This window comes from Hylobates moloch, unplaced genomic scaffold, assembly GCF_009828535.3.
Source record: "Hylobates moloch isolate HMO894 unplaced genomic scaffold, HMol_V3 SCAFFOLD_11, whole genome shotgun sequence".
In the NCBI taxonomy this organism is placed as follows: Eukaryota; Metazoa; Chordata; class Mammalia; order Primates; family Hylobatidae; genus Hylobates; species Hylobates moloch.
The window spans coordinates 47,487,451-47,505,082 of NW_026652286.1; the positions used below are offsets into that span (position 1 = coordinate 47,487,451).

The 17,632-nt window shown below is 52.7% G+C and overlaps 1 protein-coding gene across 4 annotated transcripts in view; it reads right to left on the reverse strand.

The window, feature by feature from the left end:
• The window catches only part of GDPD5 (glycerophosphodiester phosphodiesterase domain containing 5), a 91,073-nt gene that overhangs the window by 40,000 nt on the left and 33,441 nt on the right, over nucleotides 1-17,632 (reverse strand). For all 4 annotated transcript variants that reach the window (XM_032166950.2, XM_032166952.2, XM_032166951.2 and 1 more), the window contains exons 2-3: nucleotides 15,271-15,354; nucleotides 2,354-2,530 (exon numbers count right to left, since the gene is read on the reverse strand). In XM_032166950.2, the coding sequence (XP_032022841.1) occupies nucleotides 2,354-2,470 (117 nt within the window). In that variant the 5' untranslated portion in view covers nucleotides 2,471-2,530; nucleotides 15,271-15,354. The remainder of the gene's footprint in view (nucleotides 1-2,353; nucleotides 2,531-15,270; nucleotides 15,355-17,632) is intronic.

Genomic DNA, 17,632 nt, shown 5'->3' on the forward strand with positions numbered 1-17,632 from the left:
AGTTGGGAGATACAAGGGGAGAATCCCCCCTGGGCGGGGGTGGTGAGAATAAGGAGACACACTAGGCTCACTGGAAGAGCCCTCTCCACCACCCCTCAGCTCAGGCAGCTCTCCTCTCCGTACCAGCCCCCCCAGAGCTCACGCAAGGCCTCTATTTGTTCAGCGAAATTTCTGGAGCCCCTACCCTGCACCACCCCTGTCTTTGAGACACCAGATCGCTATTCCTTCGTTGTGAGAGTCCAGCCCCACCGCTGCCCTCACTCAGCTGCCTCAGGGAGGAATAGGGAGAGAAAAGAGAAATGGAGAGAGAGAGAAAGGATGAGGGGCAGAGGCTGGGAACCAGGATGTAGGAGGAGACAGGGGGCGGAGCGAAGTGAGCGACTGCAGGGAGAAAGGGGCGGGGGAGCAGAGGATGCTCATCTTCAGCTGTGAGTTTGGGGTCACCTGAGGTGAGCTCAGCCCTTTCTGCAGAGGCGCTGCCACCCAGAGCTGCTGTAAAGCCCTATACCCTCTCCTAGCCTAGCTCATGGTCCCCTGCTGCCCCTCCAGCCTTGGCCCCAGACCCCTGCCTCAGATGGGTGACCCAGATCCTAGCCTTGCAGGGCACATTGTATTCTGGTTCTCAGTCAGCTCAAAACCAGCCTCAGCCCACTTCCTCCACTCTGGGCCCTGTGCTGGCTGCAGCCAAGACCATCACTTCCTGACTCCATGCCTATCACTGGCTGGCCTTGGGCCCACCAAGGGGATGAGACTTCTGGGAGATACGCCTTCCCCAGCGTCTGCCCTGATGGCCAAGGGGCTTCCTGCCTGGGAGCTCAGCCATCCCTCTTCTCGCCTTAGCCTCAGCTGTCTCCCCACCCCATTCACACCAGTGGCTGCTGGACCTCCACTGCCCAGGTCCAGATCCAGAACAGAGTGTGGAGCACGGCAGAGTGGCCACGGGATTCTGAAGCCAAGATCACAACCTATCTCCCATTTCAGAGATGGAGAGGCTGAGGCTTGGGCATCTGGAATGACCTGTCTCAATGGCTAGTCATAGCTGGCACTGTGCTGGTCACGTTACAGCCCTCATCACATGTCATGGCCCAGCGGCTCCTTGAGAGGGGTGTGTCTCCCCTCCAGTTCACCGTTGAGGGAGCTCACAGGCAACTAGATTCAAGTAGAGGATGCACCACCAAAACCTGAATCCATCTGACTCCAGAGCCCACAGCCTGTGCCCCTCCACGTAAGAGGGAAAGCTGTGACATGTGGTATCTCAGAGGGCTTCCCAGCAGGGGCCTGCAGTGGAGAGACCGGGGCTCTAGTATTGGCGTTGCCAGGGGCCTGCTCTGTGGCCTTGGGCAGGCCCTTCCCTCTCCTTTGCCTCAGTTTGGCCACTTGCTCCTCTGTGGCCGGGAGTGGGGAGATGGCAATGAATCAGGCCTGGTGCCCACCCTGGCAGTTCCTGCTTTTCACTATTTGGAGGTGATGAACCCAGGCTCCTCAGTCTAGGGCTCTATCCCTCATCAGCACAGGCAGAGGAGGGCAGACAGGTGGATAAGCTTCCCCGACCTCCCCAGACAGACAGCCAGGCCTACTGGGCCTCTGACATCAGTGGCAGCCACCGCTCCCCACCCCCCACCCCGGCCCACACCCTGCCACCCCCTGGCCACTCCAGCCTCTTCTGGGGCTGGCTGAATTTAGAGGCTGCCTTCTTTGTTGAGACAAGCAGGAAGGAGGAGGAAAGTTGTTCTCCAGACAGTAAAGCTTTTAGATAAACACCACACAGGAATTGGGTTCCTTCAGAGAAGAAACTAGATCCACCGGCTGACAGCGCCCCAGGGACGGGAGTGCAGCTTAGGTCTGGCCTGGGAAGCCCAGCACTGAAGGAGGCTTTCTTTATCCGGCTGTGCACCTGCTGCCAGCTCTGGCAAGCCTGTGGCTCAGGTGACTGAGCCCCGGTGCCAGACCGTGGCCCTGCCAGCTCCCAGGCTCCAGGATGGCCAGGCCCACCTCCTCACCCTCTCCTCCAGCACCCGCCTGTTTGCCTGCCTGCCTGCCTGTCAGGATCTGCCAGGAAGCTGAGGACTTCTGCTCACCTTCGGGTGACCCTTCCCTTCTGGAGCAGCCCAACCTCACAATGTCAGAGGAGAGTTAACAACTTGTCAACAGGACGAACTCCTTCCCTGCCCTCCTGGTCAGTAGATTCAGGAATTACCATGAGCCCATTTTACAGAGGGAGAAACTGAAACCCAGAAAGGCCATTGGCCTGTCCAGAGCGAGTCAGCAGAGACAGAGCTAAGACCCCTCCCCCAGCCCCCCAGGCTTGCTGGGGCTCACTGGGTCCCTCTGACCCTGTTCCAGGGTGGCTCACCGGCGTGGTATCATCATGGGAGCGCTGGTAGCGCTTCCAACGGCAGCCGTAGATGCCCGTGAGGCAGGAGAGGCACAGCTGTGGCTCGTAGTACTGCAGGGGCTGGTGTCTCACCATACTCGTGCCCACGGCCCTGGCGCCTGGCCCTCAGGCGCCCATGGAGGCCCCCAGCTTGTCCTGCAGGAGGAAGCACAGGGCAGTGAGGCAGGGGAGGGGTGAGGAGTCAGGCACCACACAGCAAGTCATTGTAGCCTAGGTCAGGGAGGATCGCCCCTGCTCAAAGCACTGCAGTGGGGCTCCGTCTCACTTGGAGTCACAGGCCCACCATTGCAGGTCCCCAAGGACCTGTCCTCTGCCTCCCACCCAGGCCTTCATCCTCCCTACTCCTTCCCCTCCAGCCACTCCTGACCTCTTCCATGTTCTTCACTGGCCTGGCATGCTGCTGTTCCCTCTGCCTGGAATGCTCTTCCCTTAGAAACCTGCATGGCTTCCTCCTCTTTCCCCTCCTCTCTTCAGGTCTTAGCTCAAATGTCCTTTTCTTTTCTTTTCGAGATAGAGTCTTGCTCTGTCACCCAGGCTGGAGTGCTGTGGCACGATCTCGGCTCACTGAAACCTCTGCCTCCCGGGTTCAAGCAATTCTCTTGCTTCAGCCTCCCAAGTAGCTGGGATTACAGGTGCCCACCACATCTGGCTAATTTTTGTATTTATGTAGAGCTGGGGTTTTGCCATGTAGGCCAGGCTGGTCTTGAACTCCTGACCTCAGGTTATCCACACGCCTCGGCCTCCCAAAGTGCTGGGATGACAGGCGTGAGCCATGGCACCTGGCCACATGTCCTTTACTCAATGAGACTGTCCCAGATCACCTTCTGTAAAACTGTAGCCCCTTCCCACATTCCCTAAGCTCCTTCCCACGTTCTCAGCTTTGTTTTCTCAATCATGTCCTTAAATATAACTTGCTTATTTTTCCTGTCTGTCTACCCTACTATAATGCAGTTTTCATGAAGGCAAGGATTTTTGTCTGTTGTATTTTCTGCTGTATTCCCAGTAACTTGAACAGTGTCTAGCACATAGCGGACTTTCAAAATAAACATTTTAGAAGAAATTATCATACCAGCTGAGATGTGTTGAGCACTGAAAATACACCAGGCACCGTGTAAATACTTTACATTCATTGTTCCATCTCATCAGCACAACCATCTGAAGTGGCAGGTTCTGTGTCCTAAACCCATTTGACAGTTCAACAAACTGAGGCTCAGAGAACAAGGAGCAATGCAATGCCTGGCTGCTGTCCCATAACTGGACTGTAGTCAATCTAGGAACTGCTCTAGTGCCCCAAAGTATTCATTCTTCAGACACAAGGAGCCCCCTAGCCGGGTGGGGCCTGTGGGAGGATGGTATAGCAGCAAGAGGTGTCTTGAGGGTTGAAGTGTGGCTGCCAGAAGCTACTGCCCCAGCCCTGCTTGGCACCCTGGAAATATCTGTGGGAGCCTCGGCCTCTGGGGGCCAGTGTTGGTCAAGTGTGGCCAGGTGGCAATGGGCTTAGGGCACCTCACACATCCTGAGTATCAGGTGTCATCCAGTCCTCCACACCACTGTGAGTTATTCTTATTCTATTTTGCTGATGACAAACCTGGGGCTCAGAGAAACTATTTGCCCAGAGGTGCACAGCTATACTGAGGTGTCAGGACTCCAACGCTGGCCTGTGGGACTCCAGAAAGTCAGTCATATATTCTGTACCAGGCCCTGTCCGAGGCCCTGGAGACAATGTGAGCAGGACACACAAAGGCTCCTAGGGCCCTGAGAGGGCCAAAGACGGGAACAACCAGGCATTGTTCCAAGTGCTTTCTATGCAGAAACTATAACAGCAGCCCTAGGAAGGAAGGATTTGCATTTAAAAAATGGAGATATAATTCACATGCCATAAAATTTACCCTTTTAAAGTATACAATTCAGTATTTAATATACAGTATTCAATTTTTGGTATAGTCACAAGTTGTACAACCATCACCACTATCTAATCCCAAAACAGTTTCACCATCCCAACGACCCCCCACCCCCTTCTCATGCACTGTCACTCCCTATTTACCCTGGCCTCACCCCTCTGGCCCTGGCAACTGCTCATCCACTTTCTGTCTCTACGGACTTGCCTATTCTAGAGACTTCGTATAAATGGAATCATACAATATGTGGCCTTTTGTGTCTTGCTTCTTTCATGCAGCATAATGTTCTCAAGGCTCATCCATGTTGTAGCATGGATCAGCATTTCATTCCTTTTTATGTCTAACATTCCGTTGTATGGATCAATGTATCCATTGATTAGCTGATGGACATATAGGTTGTTATCACTTTTGGGTTGTTATACATAATGATTCTGTGAATGAGTTTTTTGTGTGAACATATGTTTTCATTTCTTTTGGGTACACATTTCTTTTGGGATAGAATTGCTGGTCACAGCACTTTGGGAAGCCAAGGCAGGTGGATCACTTGAGGTCAGAAGTTCGAGACCAGCCTGATCAACATGGTGAAACTCCATCTCTACTAGAAATACAAAAATTAGCAGGGCATGGTGGTGGGCGCCTGTAATCCCAGCTACTTGGGAGGCTGAGGCAGGAAAATCACTTAAACCTGGGAGGCAGAGGTTGTCAAGATTGCACCACTGCACTCCAGTCAGGGTGACAGGGTGAATCTCCATCTCAAAAGAAAAAAAAAAAAGAATTGCTGTGTCATATGGTAACTTTTGTTTTTGAGATAAGGTCTTGCTCTGTTGCCCAAGCTGGTGTGCAGTAGTGCAATCATCGCTCATGGCAACATCAGACTCCAGGGCTCAAGTGATCCTCCTGCATTGCTGGGACTACAGGTATGTGCCGCCACACCTGGATCATATGGTAACTTTTATGTTTAACCTTTTGAGGAACTGCCAAACTATTTTCCAATGTGACTGCACCATGTTACATCCCCAAAGTATCATCATCATCATCCCCATTTTATAGATGAGAACTCTGAAGCACAGAAAGGTTGAGCCACTTACCAAAGGACACCCAGCAGAGCCAGGATTCATACCCACGCAGGCTGGCTCCAGGGACCTTGCTCTAACCCATGGGCCTGCCAAATCTGATCTGCCACCTATTTTTGTACAGCCCAAAAGCTAAGAATAGTCTTTATGTTTTTAAATGGTTGTGAAGAGTCAAAACAAAAATATCTTGTGACACATGAAAATTATATGAAAATCAAATTTCAGTGTCCATAAATAACGTTTCATTGGACACAGCCATGCTCATTCATTTATGTATTGTCTACGGCTGTTTTAACTATAACTGCAGTGTTGAGTAGTTGCCACAGAGACCATATGGCTTGCAAAGCCTAAAATACTGACTGTCTGGCCCTTTAGAGGGAAAGTTTGCAGACTCCTGCAGTCACTGGGCTCTAATGGCCCACGAACCTTATGGTAAGAGCAGCGTATGATGGAGGGAGGAAAGGGAGCCTGTGGGCACTGACCACGGTGCAGGGAGGGTCACAGTATGCTCCCTGGAGTCAGCACTGAGCCAAGGCCTGGTAGATGAGCTCCTAAGATGCCACTCTCCAAAGCCCCACGGGCTGCACCGTAGGAGCACGCTGGGCTTCAGGCCCACTCACTACTTCCACCACCAGGCCTCACTCAGGGCCTCTGCCTGTCCCTCCAACACCACCACCCAATGCTGACTTCACCTCAGTGCGGAGGTTACAGCCCCCAGTCTGAGGGGGAAGATGCATTAGGGGCTTGCTGGGAATACTGAATGACCTGGAGTCTCCTGAGTGCTGGGAATTGACTGCTGCAGCCTCTGTTCCGGGGAGCCCTGGGGAGGCATGTGGACTATGGTGCAGCTGCTGGGGTTTCCCTGAGCCAGGGCCTGGGGGACAGGCTGGGGTGGGGACACAGCTTGGCTCCCATGGGGCTAGAGAGACCATGGGTGGGGATTGGTGTAGGGTGCTCTCAGCTTTACTATACTCCAGATTTGGGGAGCGTTGCATGCCCACATAGGCACTCCCACATACCCAGCCTTCCCGCAGGGGTGGGAGGTCAGGGTCCACAGCCAGGGGAGCCAGATCTCACCCTGTGCACTCCCCAGACGGGGGTCTCTACTGTCATGTCAGCCACTACATCTGCCCCTGCCTCCCCAGGAAGGGAGGAGGCGGGTGCAATGTGGAAAGAAGCCTAGCTTCATGCTGCCTCGCACTGACTTGCTCTGTGGCTGGGGCCACTCAGGCTCTTCCCTGAGCCTTGGTTTCTGAATCTGTAAAAGCAGGTAACAGCTTCTGCCTTGACTTCTATAGGACACACAATTGGGGGCAGGGAGGGGGAAAGGTGGTGCCAGGAGGTACTGCAATGCTGAGGTACAACAGGTGGACATCCTGAAATGCACGTGGGAGCCCGCCCCAGGTTCCCCTGCCTTCACACTCCTTTCCCGGGACTCCCCTGCCCCTAGGACTAATTCCCACATGTCCTCTGCCTGCCCCTCCCCTGTCCCCACGACTGTACATTACAACCCACCCAGGAATGGAAATTCCACTTCAAACCTGGAAAAGAGGGAAGTAGAAGTGCGTGCGTCATGCCTCGGCCCAGAACTTCGCTGATTCTGGCTCTCAGAGTCTCCTCTCCCCCAGGTGCATTTTTGTCCTGTTCCTAACTGTAGCGGATTCTCTGGGAGGCAAACCTCTTCTCTTTCTTCTGTATGCTTTCCTGGCTGTGGCCATCTTGTCCACTCTCACGGCTTCAGTTACCAGGTGCTGCCAAGGCCACCCAGGCTCTGCCTCTGATCGAGATAGCCAGCAGCTCCTGGATGTCTCCAGCGGTGTCACCCAGGCCTTGCAGACGCAGTTCAGCCACACTGCCCTCTACCACCCTTTTCTCAAGGCCCTTTTCTCGCCATCCCCACAGCCACTCCCCTGTTCAAGGCCTCATCTCCCCTGGCTGGGGACTCCTCCAGATTCCTTGCTGTCAGCCCCATCCCTCCAATCCAAACTCTTACCTGCAGCTGGACTGAAATTCTTAACAGGCAGTGACCGGGATCTGACCCCTACTGCTTTTCCAGCCTTGCTTCCCTTCACCTGGTGAATACCTCCTGATCCTTCAAGTGTCAGATGTTCCCTCCTCCATGGAGGCCCGGTTTTGGTTAGAGGTCTCCCCAGCCTCCCATATCCCTGGCATGTCCCTCCCTCTTACCTGGGCACACTGTGAGACACCATGGCCATGCCTCCCTCCCCCATGGGATGGTCTGCGTTAACCCCATGTCCCCAGGGAGCAACACAGGGCAGCAAGAGCAGGAAGCACTAGGGACCTCTTGGACCATACTTCAGAGAAGTGCCCAGAAGTTCTGCTAATGGAGGCATGCTGCTCACACCACACTCAGCAGCCGGGACAAGCTCTGAGACGGGACTCTCTCCACCATCCCTCACCAGCCCATCACCTCCCCTCCCCTTCCTGCCAGGGATAATGGCATTACTTAGGTCCAATCGATTTCTCCAAGCTACATCCCATGGCTGCTGATACAAGCCAAGTTCCCAAGAAATCCCCTGCCAAGAGCTACTGCTGGCTCTGGGACAAGAGAATGCTCTCACCTCTGAGCCTGATGTCCAAGGCCCCTCCCCAGCCCAAAGTCCTGTTTTCTGTCAGAATTCCTGGCCCCTACCCTGTACTTGCACAGCCTCCTGCTTGCCCAGGGAAAAGCAAGAGTCCATGACTGAGATGGAGTAAACATGCACTATGGAGCAGAGGCAGGATGCTGGGGATGGGCGTGCACCTCCGGCGTCCTGCCCCATCCTCACATCCCGGGACGCACCTGCCTTCTCCCCTACCCTTTCTCCCTCCCATAACTGCCAGGCCCAGGCTGTGCCCCCCCAGACTGCACTGCACTGCTCTCAGCCCCTTTTCTGATCATGAAGTGCCTGGATTCTTGCCTGGTCACCCTCAACTGACTTGCTATGTGACCTTGGACAGGTCACTACCTCTTTTCTGAGCCTTAATTTACCCATCTGGGGAATGAGGACTAAATGGGGTAATACATGGAAGTGCTCAGGTCTGTAATAAAAAGGAATTGAGGCATGCAACAACATGAATCTTGAAGACGTCATGCCAAGTTCACAAAAGGCCACATGTTGTATGATTCCATGTATAAGAAATGACCAGAATGGGCAAATACTGAGACAGAAAGTAGCTCAGTGAATGCCAGGGGCTGGGAGGATTGGGGAGGAAAGGCGGAGTGACTGCTAATAGGTGTGGAGTTTCTTTCTGGGCTGGTGAAAATGTCCCTGGACAGGTGTGGTGGCCTGTAATCCCAGCACGTTGGGAGGCCGAGGAGGGTGGATCATTTGAGGTCAGGAGTTCGAGACCAGCCTAGCCAACATGGTGAAATCCTGTCTCTACTAAAAATACAAAAAATAGCCGGGCGGTAGTGGCAGGCGCCTGTAATCCCAGCTATTTGGGAGGCTGAGGCAGGAGAATCACTTGAACCCAGGAGGTGGAGGTTGCAGTGAGCTGAGATGGTGCCACTGCACTCCAGCCTGGGCAACAGAGTGAGACCCTGTGAGCCACCATCCAATCCCCCCACAAAAAAAGAAAATATCCTGAGCCGGGCACGGTGGCTCAAGCCTGTAATCTCAGCACTTTGGGAGGCTGAGGCGGGCGGATCACGAGGTCAGGAGATCGAGACCATCCTGGCTAACACGGTGAAACCCCGTCTCTACTAAAAAAAACACAAAAAATTAGCCGGGCGTGTTGGCGGGCGCCTGTATTCCCAGCTACTCGGGAGGCTGAGGCAGGAGAATGGCGTGAACCCAGGAGGTGGAGGTTGCGGTGAGCCGAGATCGCGCCACCGCACTCCAGCCTGGGGGACAGAGAAAGACTCCGTCTCAAAAAAAAAAAAAAAAAGAAAGAAAATATCCTGGAATTAGTGGTGATGGTTGTGAAATTTATCTCAATAAAAGTTTTTTAAAGTGCCCAGGTCTGGAAGTCACATGAATGTCTGCGCTAGTTGTGAGGTGCTGCGAGGTCAGCAGCAGCTGCACCAGAGGGTACAACAGCCTGGAACCCCTGGCTGTACCTGGGCCCCCTCCACTCCTACCCAGGCGTGGGTCTCCAGACCCCTCAGATTCTGGAAACAACTCTAGTTCCTTCCAAGGAACTCTTCTGCCAAATTAACCTGAATTGTTCCTGTTGTTTGCAATCCCAAACCTTGATTGGTATGAGGATATTCACTGTGTTGCCAGCTTTTAACAGGTTTTAAGCCCTCAATAAATGTGTTCAAGAACTGATTGAAGTCAGGTGCCGTGGCTCATGCCTGCAATCCCAGCACTTTGAGGAAGTCGAGGCAGGAGGATCACCTGAGGCCAGGAGTTCAAGACCAGCCTGGGCAACATGGTGAGAACTCCATCTCTAAAAAAAGAAATAATAATAATAAAAAGAACTGGCTGAGCTAACATATGTACAGTGTGAGTACTACCAGCCACAATGGTTACTGTTTGTTGTGCTAGCACTTGCTGCTGGGTGGTGTGGGCACTCCAGGTCATTGCTGGGTACTGTGCTGAGCATTGCAAAGGCGTCCCCTCCCCTTGACAACCTTCCTGAGCAAAGGCCAATGGTCTTACTTAACAGATTGCAAACATGGGCCTGAACGAATGGGCAAACCAACCGCAGTGCATCCCACACAATGAGGAATATTATTTGGCAATAAAAAGGAGTCAGCTACCCAGCCACATAAAGCAATGGAGAGATCTTGAAAGCATATTGCTAAGTGACAGAAGCCAATCTGGAAAGCTATATACTGTATGATCCCAACTAAGTGACGTTCTAGAAAAGGCAAAACTATGGAGGTAGTAAAGAGATCAGTGGCTGTCAAGGACTCACGGGGAAGGGAAAAATAAGTGGTGCTCAAGGAATTTTGAGGGCAGTGAAGCTCTTCTGTATGACACAGTTATGATGGACATGTGTCAAACCCCATAGAGTGTGCAACACGAGGAGGGAACCATAGCGCAAACATGGACTTTAGTCAATCATAATTAACCAATATTAGTTCATCAGTTGTAATAAATGTACCATATTAATATAAGATGTAAAGAATAAGCCAGACTGTGGGGAGGGGGAAGGCAGAGGAGGGTATATGGAAACTCTCTGTACTTTCCAATCAATTTTACTGTAAACCTAAAACTGCTTTTGAAAAAGTGTATTAAATACACACACACACACACATGCATACACGCGCACCCAAGAGGTTAGGTAATTCACCCAAGGCCAAACAGCTAATCATGGAGGAGACAGGATTTGAACCCAGGCTGTTGACTCTAAAGTCCAGACTCTCCATGGTTGCAGCCCCACAGGGCGGGCCTCTTCACGTTTCTATCACCTTCCACGTCAATGCCAGCTGCAGCATCTGTATAACTGCAAATTGTACCTCAAAGGGCCAAGCTCAATATTTTGGTTGGTATCAGGAAAGCATAGGCAGAATGAGTCTAGGAACATTGGGGAGGAAAGGAAAAACCCCCAACAGTGCCAGGGCTGGTGGGGATGAGAGGCCGACCTTTGGCATTGTGCTAGGGCCCTGGGGAAGGGGGGCAAGCATGCAGATGGAGAGACACCCCTCTTCTCCTTGGCCGTGGCTGCCCTTGCGGGGCCTCAACCCCAGCCCAGCCCTGGGATGATGGTCTGAGGCTGAGCTCGAACACCAGCAGGCTGAGTGACCACCCCAAGCCTCTGGCCTCAGTTTTCCCATCTGTATCATGGGAGGGTTTGAGCACCCTTGGCTGATCTCCAAGGGCCTTTCCAGCACTCAACTTCTAAAACCCTTTAGCTACCCGCTCTCTCCTCACCCCCAGTAGCAAAGCAGAGAGGGGGCTGCTCGAGGAAAAGGGAAGGCCAATCCCTGATCCCTCCTTGGTCTGACTGGGGAAGAGCCCCCTCTGCTCCCACGGCTAATCACTCGGCATCCTGACAGTCACCCTCCTGGGACACAGTTCAAAACTTGGATGAAAGTGGTAGGAAGGCCCATATCAAGGTTAGGCGCCTGGTCGTCCTGAGCACCAGGACAGAGTTCTGGCCCTGCCCAAGGGCCTCCACCATCTTTGACAGGGATCAAGGTGTAGGTACATTGTGGCCTAGATGACTCACAAATAGTGATGACCCCAAACTTCCCTTACAGTAAAATGCCAGGCATGAAAGGTGCAGGGCCATGGTGACTTGTTTCCACAGGGCTCCGGGATCATGGCCTTGGAGCAGGACCAGGGTCTTTCTGTGGTCCTTCCTCACCACTTCATCTATCCCTGCTCCCACCCAGCTGTGCCTGTGAAACCACCTTAGCCCTGGAGCCCCTCCACCTATCCTCAATGCCTGGCAAACTCCTGCTCATCTCAGCTCAGGTAGCCCCTCCTCCAGGAAGCCCTTCCTGACTGTGTCACGATCTCTTCTGGATCCCACAAATCTGTGTTTCCTGACCACTGTGTAGGGGCTTCCGGGAGATGGTGAGATCTATGCAGAATTCAGAAATGAGAAAAGATTTGCAGCACAAAGGGGAGAAGGAAGGGCATTTTAGGTAAGGAGACAGCACAGCGAAAGCCTAGGTGGCAGGGAGGGCAGTGATTGGGGCTTCTCCCAGGGCAGAGGGCACCCCAAACAGCTCATCAAGTGGACTGTTTCCCAAAACAAAACAAGCAAACCCAAACCTACAAAACAAATCTCTGGCCCCAGGGTGAGGGCTGGAGGTGGGGGAGACAGGAAAGATTCTGGAAAAAGCCCAACCAGTGAAATGTGGAACCCACCCATCCCCGGCCCTGCCCTGTGCTCTCCAGCCCCAGCCTCCTGCAGGTAGCTTTTCTGGGGTGCTCACGACTCAGTCTATTTTCCATTGCATAGCCTCATTCGATGGCTTGAACGGAGAGATCCCGGCTGCCACCAACTCACTGTACAGCCTTGGGGAAGTCGCTCCACCTCTCTAGGCCTCAGAGAAAGCCCTAGATTCTAATGGAATCTGCAGAGAAGGTAACCAGACCTAGGGGCAGGAAGGAATTCTAAGTCACAGGGGCAGCTGCCAGTGGGGAGAGGCTTGGGGTGGAGGTGCCTGGAAGGAGGCAGGGAGAGAGGCTTTGAGGTGAAGAGGCAGGTGGGGCCTGTGCCACCCAGGCCCTGCAAGCCTCTTCATTCTCTGGGGAAATGTTACTCAGTGGCCGAGGCTGGGGCTCAGCCAGAGCCTCCAAGAATCAATCATGCCATAATTAAGGTCACTATTAATCTCTTTCCACGGTGATGCCAGGGCCTCCTGTTCACCCAACACTTCTGTCCCAAGAGACCTCTGATTGCCATTCCTCTCGGGAGGAGGCTGGCAGGGCCCAGAGGTGAAGGTAGACTAGCTCTTCCCCAGCTCAGGAGCCTGCCCAGGGGCCTTGGGTTCTCTTGGTACAGAAAGGACTTCTCTTTCCCAGGTCAGGGCTATGAGCTTGGGCTGAGTAGTCACCAAAAGTGACCTGGCCTTGCCCAGAGGGCACAGCTTAGCATCTCAGAACTCAAAATCTCAGGCTCCAAATGCCCCAAATTGGACCTCTAGAATCACTTCACCCAAGACTCACAGTGTCATGGAATCCTCATTGAATATTCCAACTGGTATCTTCAAATTATCCCTGGATTTCAGACTGCTAAGTCACAAAACATCAGCACTAAAGTCCTGGAGGCACTCCATCCAGCCTCTCCTTCCATTCAGAAATCCCCTGTGCTGCTCTTACTGGTGGTTCTCCAGCCTCTCCAGACTGGCCAGTGGCTTCCCTAGACTCGCATACTCCTAGTGACAGGCCCCTCCCTCCCTGGAGGGCTGAATAGTTTTCTCCAAGCCACCAGGACTGCAGGAAGGCCATCCTAAGAAGAGATCCTGCCCTCACCCTCTTCTCCCCCAGTGACACTGACAGGCTCCCCGGGGAGAAGGCAGAGCCAGTGAAGGGCCCTGGGACTACTACCCGGGGGTAGTAGAGACTTTCAGCATCCCCCACCCTCAGTTTGACTTGTGCAAGCCCCTTCCAGGAGCCCAGTGGTTCAGCCGCAGGGGCCAGGCTGGCTTTTTCTGATGGCTCTTCCTAAGTCCCAGGGAGAGGGGAGTGGGAAAGTGGGGCACACCAAGTAAATGAAAGGGGGAGGAGGAGGAGGAAAGTGAGTACAGTGGAGACTTGTACAGAGCAATCTTGCCTCTGTCCTCTCCTGCCCCTCCTTGTACCACTGTGCTCCAAAGACACCACCTACCCAGCTTTCCCACCTCCATGCCTTCACTCAGGTTGGGCCCTCTGCCAGGAAAGCCCTCCCCAAATCCCAATCCAAATCCCATCCATCTTAACAAACAGACCCTGTGCAAAGCTTGGGCTAATTCCCCCCAACAAAAGCCCACTGCCTCCTCCTTTTTGTGCTCACATCATCTGGCAGAGCTCCTGAGAATGATCACAGGCCTCAGTGTGCTGTAATTATCTGCTTCCGTGGCTGCCTCGCCCACCAGACTGAGAGCTTCCCCAGGTTCAGACTTCTGATCCACTTGGCCAAGCTTTTCTGAAGACCTACGGTGTCTGCAGCCCCACACCTGGTGATGGGGACACAAGATATGCCAGGCCCTGTCCTTGCTAGAAGAGTCACTGTATAGGGGACCTATGTCCCCTGCACTGGGCCTGGCACCAAGGAGGTACCTATTTAGTTGTCAGTCAAAAAGCTGGTTAAATGCGAGACGGAAGGGAAAAAAGAACCAATCAAAGCATCTTACACCACACAACTGCAGAGCCACTTCTGAAAGCCTGAATTCTGCCTCTGAATAATAATTAGCCTTTTCTCAATTTACAGAAAAAAAATTAAGTTACTAAAAAAAAAAAAGACTCAATTAGGTACTTTTCTCTCACAAATTTTTCTTAAACCTCTGATATCCATTTGCACATTTCTATACCACATCTAGTGTAAGGACCTCAGATCTAGCACAGGATACTAATTTCATCACTGTCATGAACATCACTACTCTTCACAGTCTTCTGCAAAGAGCAGCAGTCTCTCTGCTTCCAGGCAGGTCCGAGAACCTGGGGCCTAAACTTTTCCTCCCTTCCTTCAAATGTCCAGGTTTCACCTTGGTGACCAATGAAAACCAAGCTTGCTCGAATGCTGAGGATGAAAGTCCCAGGAGCTGGCTGGCCCACCTTGAAGGTTCATGCCAATTCCATGATATAAGGCCTCCAAATCCACTATTTGTCATTCATTCCTTTGGAGGAAGCATCACTTTCTCTAGGATTCTCTTTTAAAATATAAATCTTCTCTAGAGTTGGAAGCCCATTCAACCCTCAGATTGGAGGTTAAGGAAACTTAGTTTAATGCTGGCTCTTGAGAGGCAGTAAAGCACACAGGGTTTGTGAAGAGGTCAGCCTGCCTGGGTTTTCATTTAATTTTTTTTTAGAGACGCAGTCTCACTCTATCACCCAGGCTGGAGTGTAGTGGCACAATCATAGCTTACTGCAGCTCGAACCCCTGGGCTCAAGCAATCTTCCTGCCTCAGCCTCCCAAGTAGCTGGGACTACAGGTGCGTGCCACCATGCCCGGTGACCTTTCTGGGTTTGAAACCCAGCTCTACCATGTATTTAATGGAGCAAGTTTCTAAATGCCTTTATACCTCAGCTTCCTTATCTATAAAGTGGGGATAACCATGGCATCAGCCTCATGGGCTCTCAGACAAGTATCTGGAAAGCTATACTAAGGAAGAGACAAGTCTACTCAGAGCTTCAGTTTTTTCCTGTCCATAAAATGGGACAATAATCCCATTTATGCCTTTTTCATAAACTGTAGAGTGCTGCCCCCATGGGGGAGGTGGACATTGTGTAAGAACCCAGTCAGCTGCCCTCTGCAGCCTGTCTTGAACTCCTTTTTCCCTCCCTTCTTTTGTCTTTACCTGCAAGAAGGTACCAGTGGCTGTGAGCTGGGCTCCTGGAGGTATCTTGTCCACAGAGGCGGTGATATCACTTCACTGGGAGAGCTGAGAGGACAAGGGGATAAATCCAGTGAGTTCATTCATCAGTCCATCCTGCCTTCTACTGTCCCACTTGACCCTTAGTGAGCACCCATCCTGTTCCCTCCCTGTGCTGGGTGTGGGGCCCAGTGATGGGTGACACCGAGTCCCTGCCCTGGAGAAGCCACAAAGCTGGTGGATGGGCTGACAAGACATACGTGATCTAATCCCCAGCCATGAAACCAGGCACATGCAATCCACCTCCACGCATACTGCCCACAAACCAGTCCCAGGCCCAGACCCAGATAACCTGTTTCCCGAACCACTCCTGCCCCTCCAGGACCCACGGACCCAGGATCCAAAGCCCAGCCACCCTGGGGGCAGAGGGCCTTTCACGCTGCCCAGGAACCTGCTTCTCTGAGGTAGCTGCCAAACCAGCTGTTCTTCTAAAGCAGCAGCTAAGGGAAGGACGGTAGCCCGGAGGTGGGATCTGGGGCACCACAATTACATGCCTGAGCTCTGACTCATGCACCACCTCCCCCATTGCCAGCTTCTGCAGCTAGCAGGGCAACCCCCCACCCAGGAACTGGGAAAAGAGATGGTACCGACAGGCCACGGGACGCAGAGGGGCCAGGAGAGGTGAGGAGGACACTGCAGGCCAGCATTTCAGGCTTCAGAGGATGCTAACACCTTGTCTACTAGGGACACTGAGGCTGCAAGGACGGAGGCCTACCTGCGTCACATAGAGGTAGAGCCAGGGCTGGGACCTGAGCCTCCTGGTGCCAATATAACAACTCTCCCCAACCCAACTGGATTCTAGAGCCACACACCAGCAAGAAACATACAACCAAACACACACCTCTGTGTGTGAACCAGAGGTGGACAGAGCTGGACTTAGAGACAGCTCGGAAATGACAGCCACCGAGAGACCAGCACTTGAGACACTCCCAGGCCTGCCCCTCTGCACCTCCAGTCTCCAGGTTTCTCACAGTGCCCTGAATGTACAGCACTTTACAGTTTATAAGACATACTTATTTCCTCTACTCCCTACAATGATCCTAAGGCCTAAGTGGCAGAGGAAATAGAAATAGACCAGTGGCTTCTCCTCTAAACTCTAATGTTTGAGAAGCCATGGTCTATTTATATTTCCTGGGGCCTTGGAACTTGGAAACCTAGGGAACTTGTTAAAATGCAGTCTGACTCAGTTAAATCTAGGCTGGGGCCTGAGATTCTGCATTTCTGATAAGCTCCCAGGTGATGCTGATGCTGCAGGCCACAATTTGAGTAGCAAGGCCAGAATGAGTCAAGAGCATGGGACCTGGAATCGAACTACACAAGTTAGAATCTTGGCTCTTACTGTGTGACCTTGGGCAAATTACTTAACCTTTCTGTGCCTCAATTTCCTTAGGTATAAAATACTACTACTAATAAAATCTACCCCTTAGGGTCAATGTGGGGATTTAATTAGTTACCATATGTAAAACACTTAAAGTGACTATTATTTCAGATTTTGAAATGGAGGTTCTGAGAAGTGAACACACTCAGCAAGGCGGCAGAGCCAGAATTCAAGCTCAAACCTACAAGCTGCACAAAATGTCACAGCCATCAAGCCCCTCCCCACATCAGACAGACATGGATATTGAGGCCCAGAGAGGGGCAGAAAACTGAAATGACCACCAGAAAGTTGGTGTGAGAAACACAAGTCCATGACTCCATCCCAGTGCTCCTTCCACCACACCTTACTGCCTGTCAGGAAGGAAAGTACCGCAGAGTCTCCCCAGGGCTCTCAGCTCTGCTGTCAGCCTTACCTGGACCCACGGCTGCCCTGGAAACTACCTGTGGGGTTGGCTGGACGTGGAGTCTGCCCCCATCCCCACTCTGTCCTCTCTCCATCCTGCCCATCAGGCTGGGTGAGGCAGAATGGTCTCACATCCTCCTGCCATTCCCCTCCTCCTACCTCCAGCCTGTGCCCACTGCCCTGTGTCAGGTCACCCAGCTGGGGTCTCAGGTAGAGGGTGACATGCCCGGGTCTGGCTCCACCCCCACCTTGCCTTCCCAGCACGGGGCCAATGGGAGCCTGTGAGTCACTTGAAGGAAGTGCTTGGCCCCAAACAGGAAGTGGCTCTTCAAGCAGAAACCCCCTGCAGGATCCCCCAGTGCCCTGGAGCAGATGGCTTAGTAGTGGAAGCTGGTGAAGGAAGGGAAGCTGATTGGGACACAGCAACATCTACTCAGATTCTACCTGACATTCAAACTTGGAACTCACCCTCCACTTTTTGCTGCCTGGCCTGAGGACTTTTCTGCT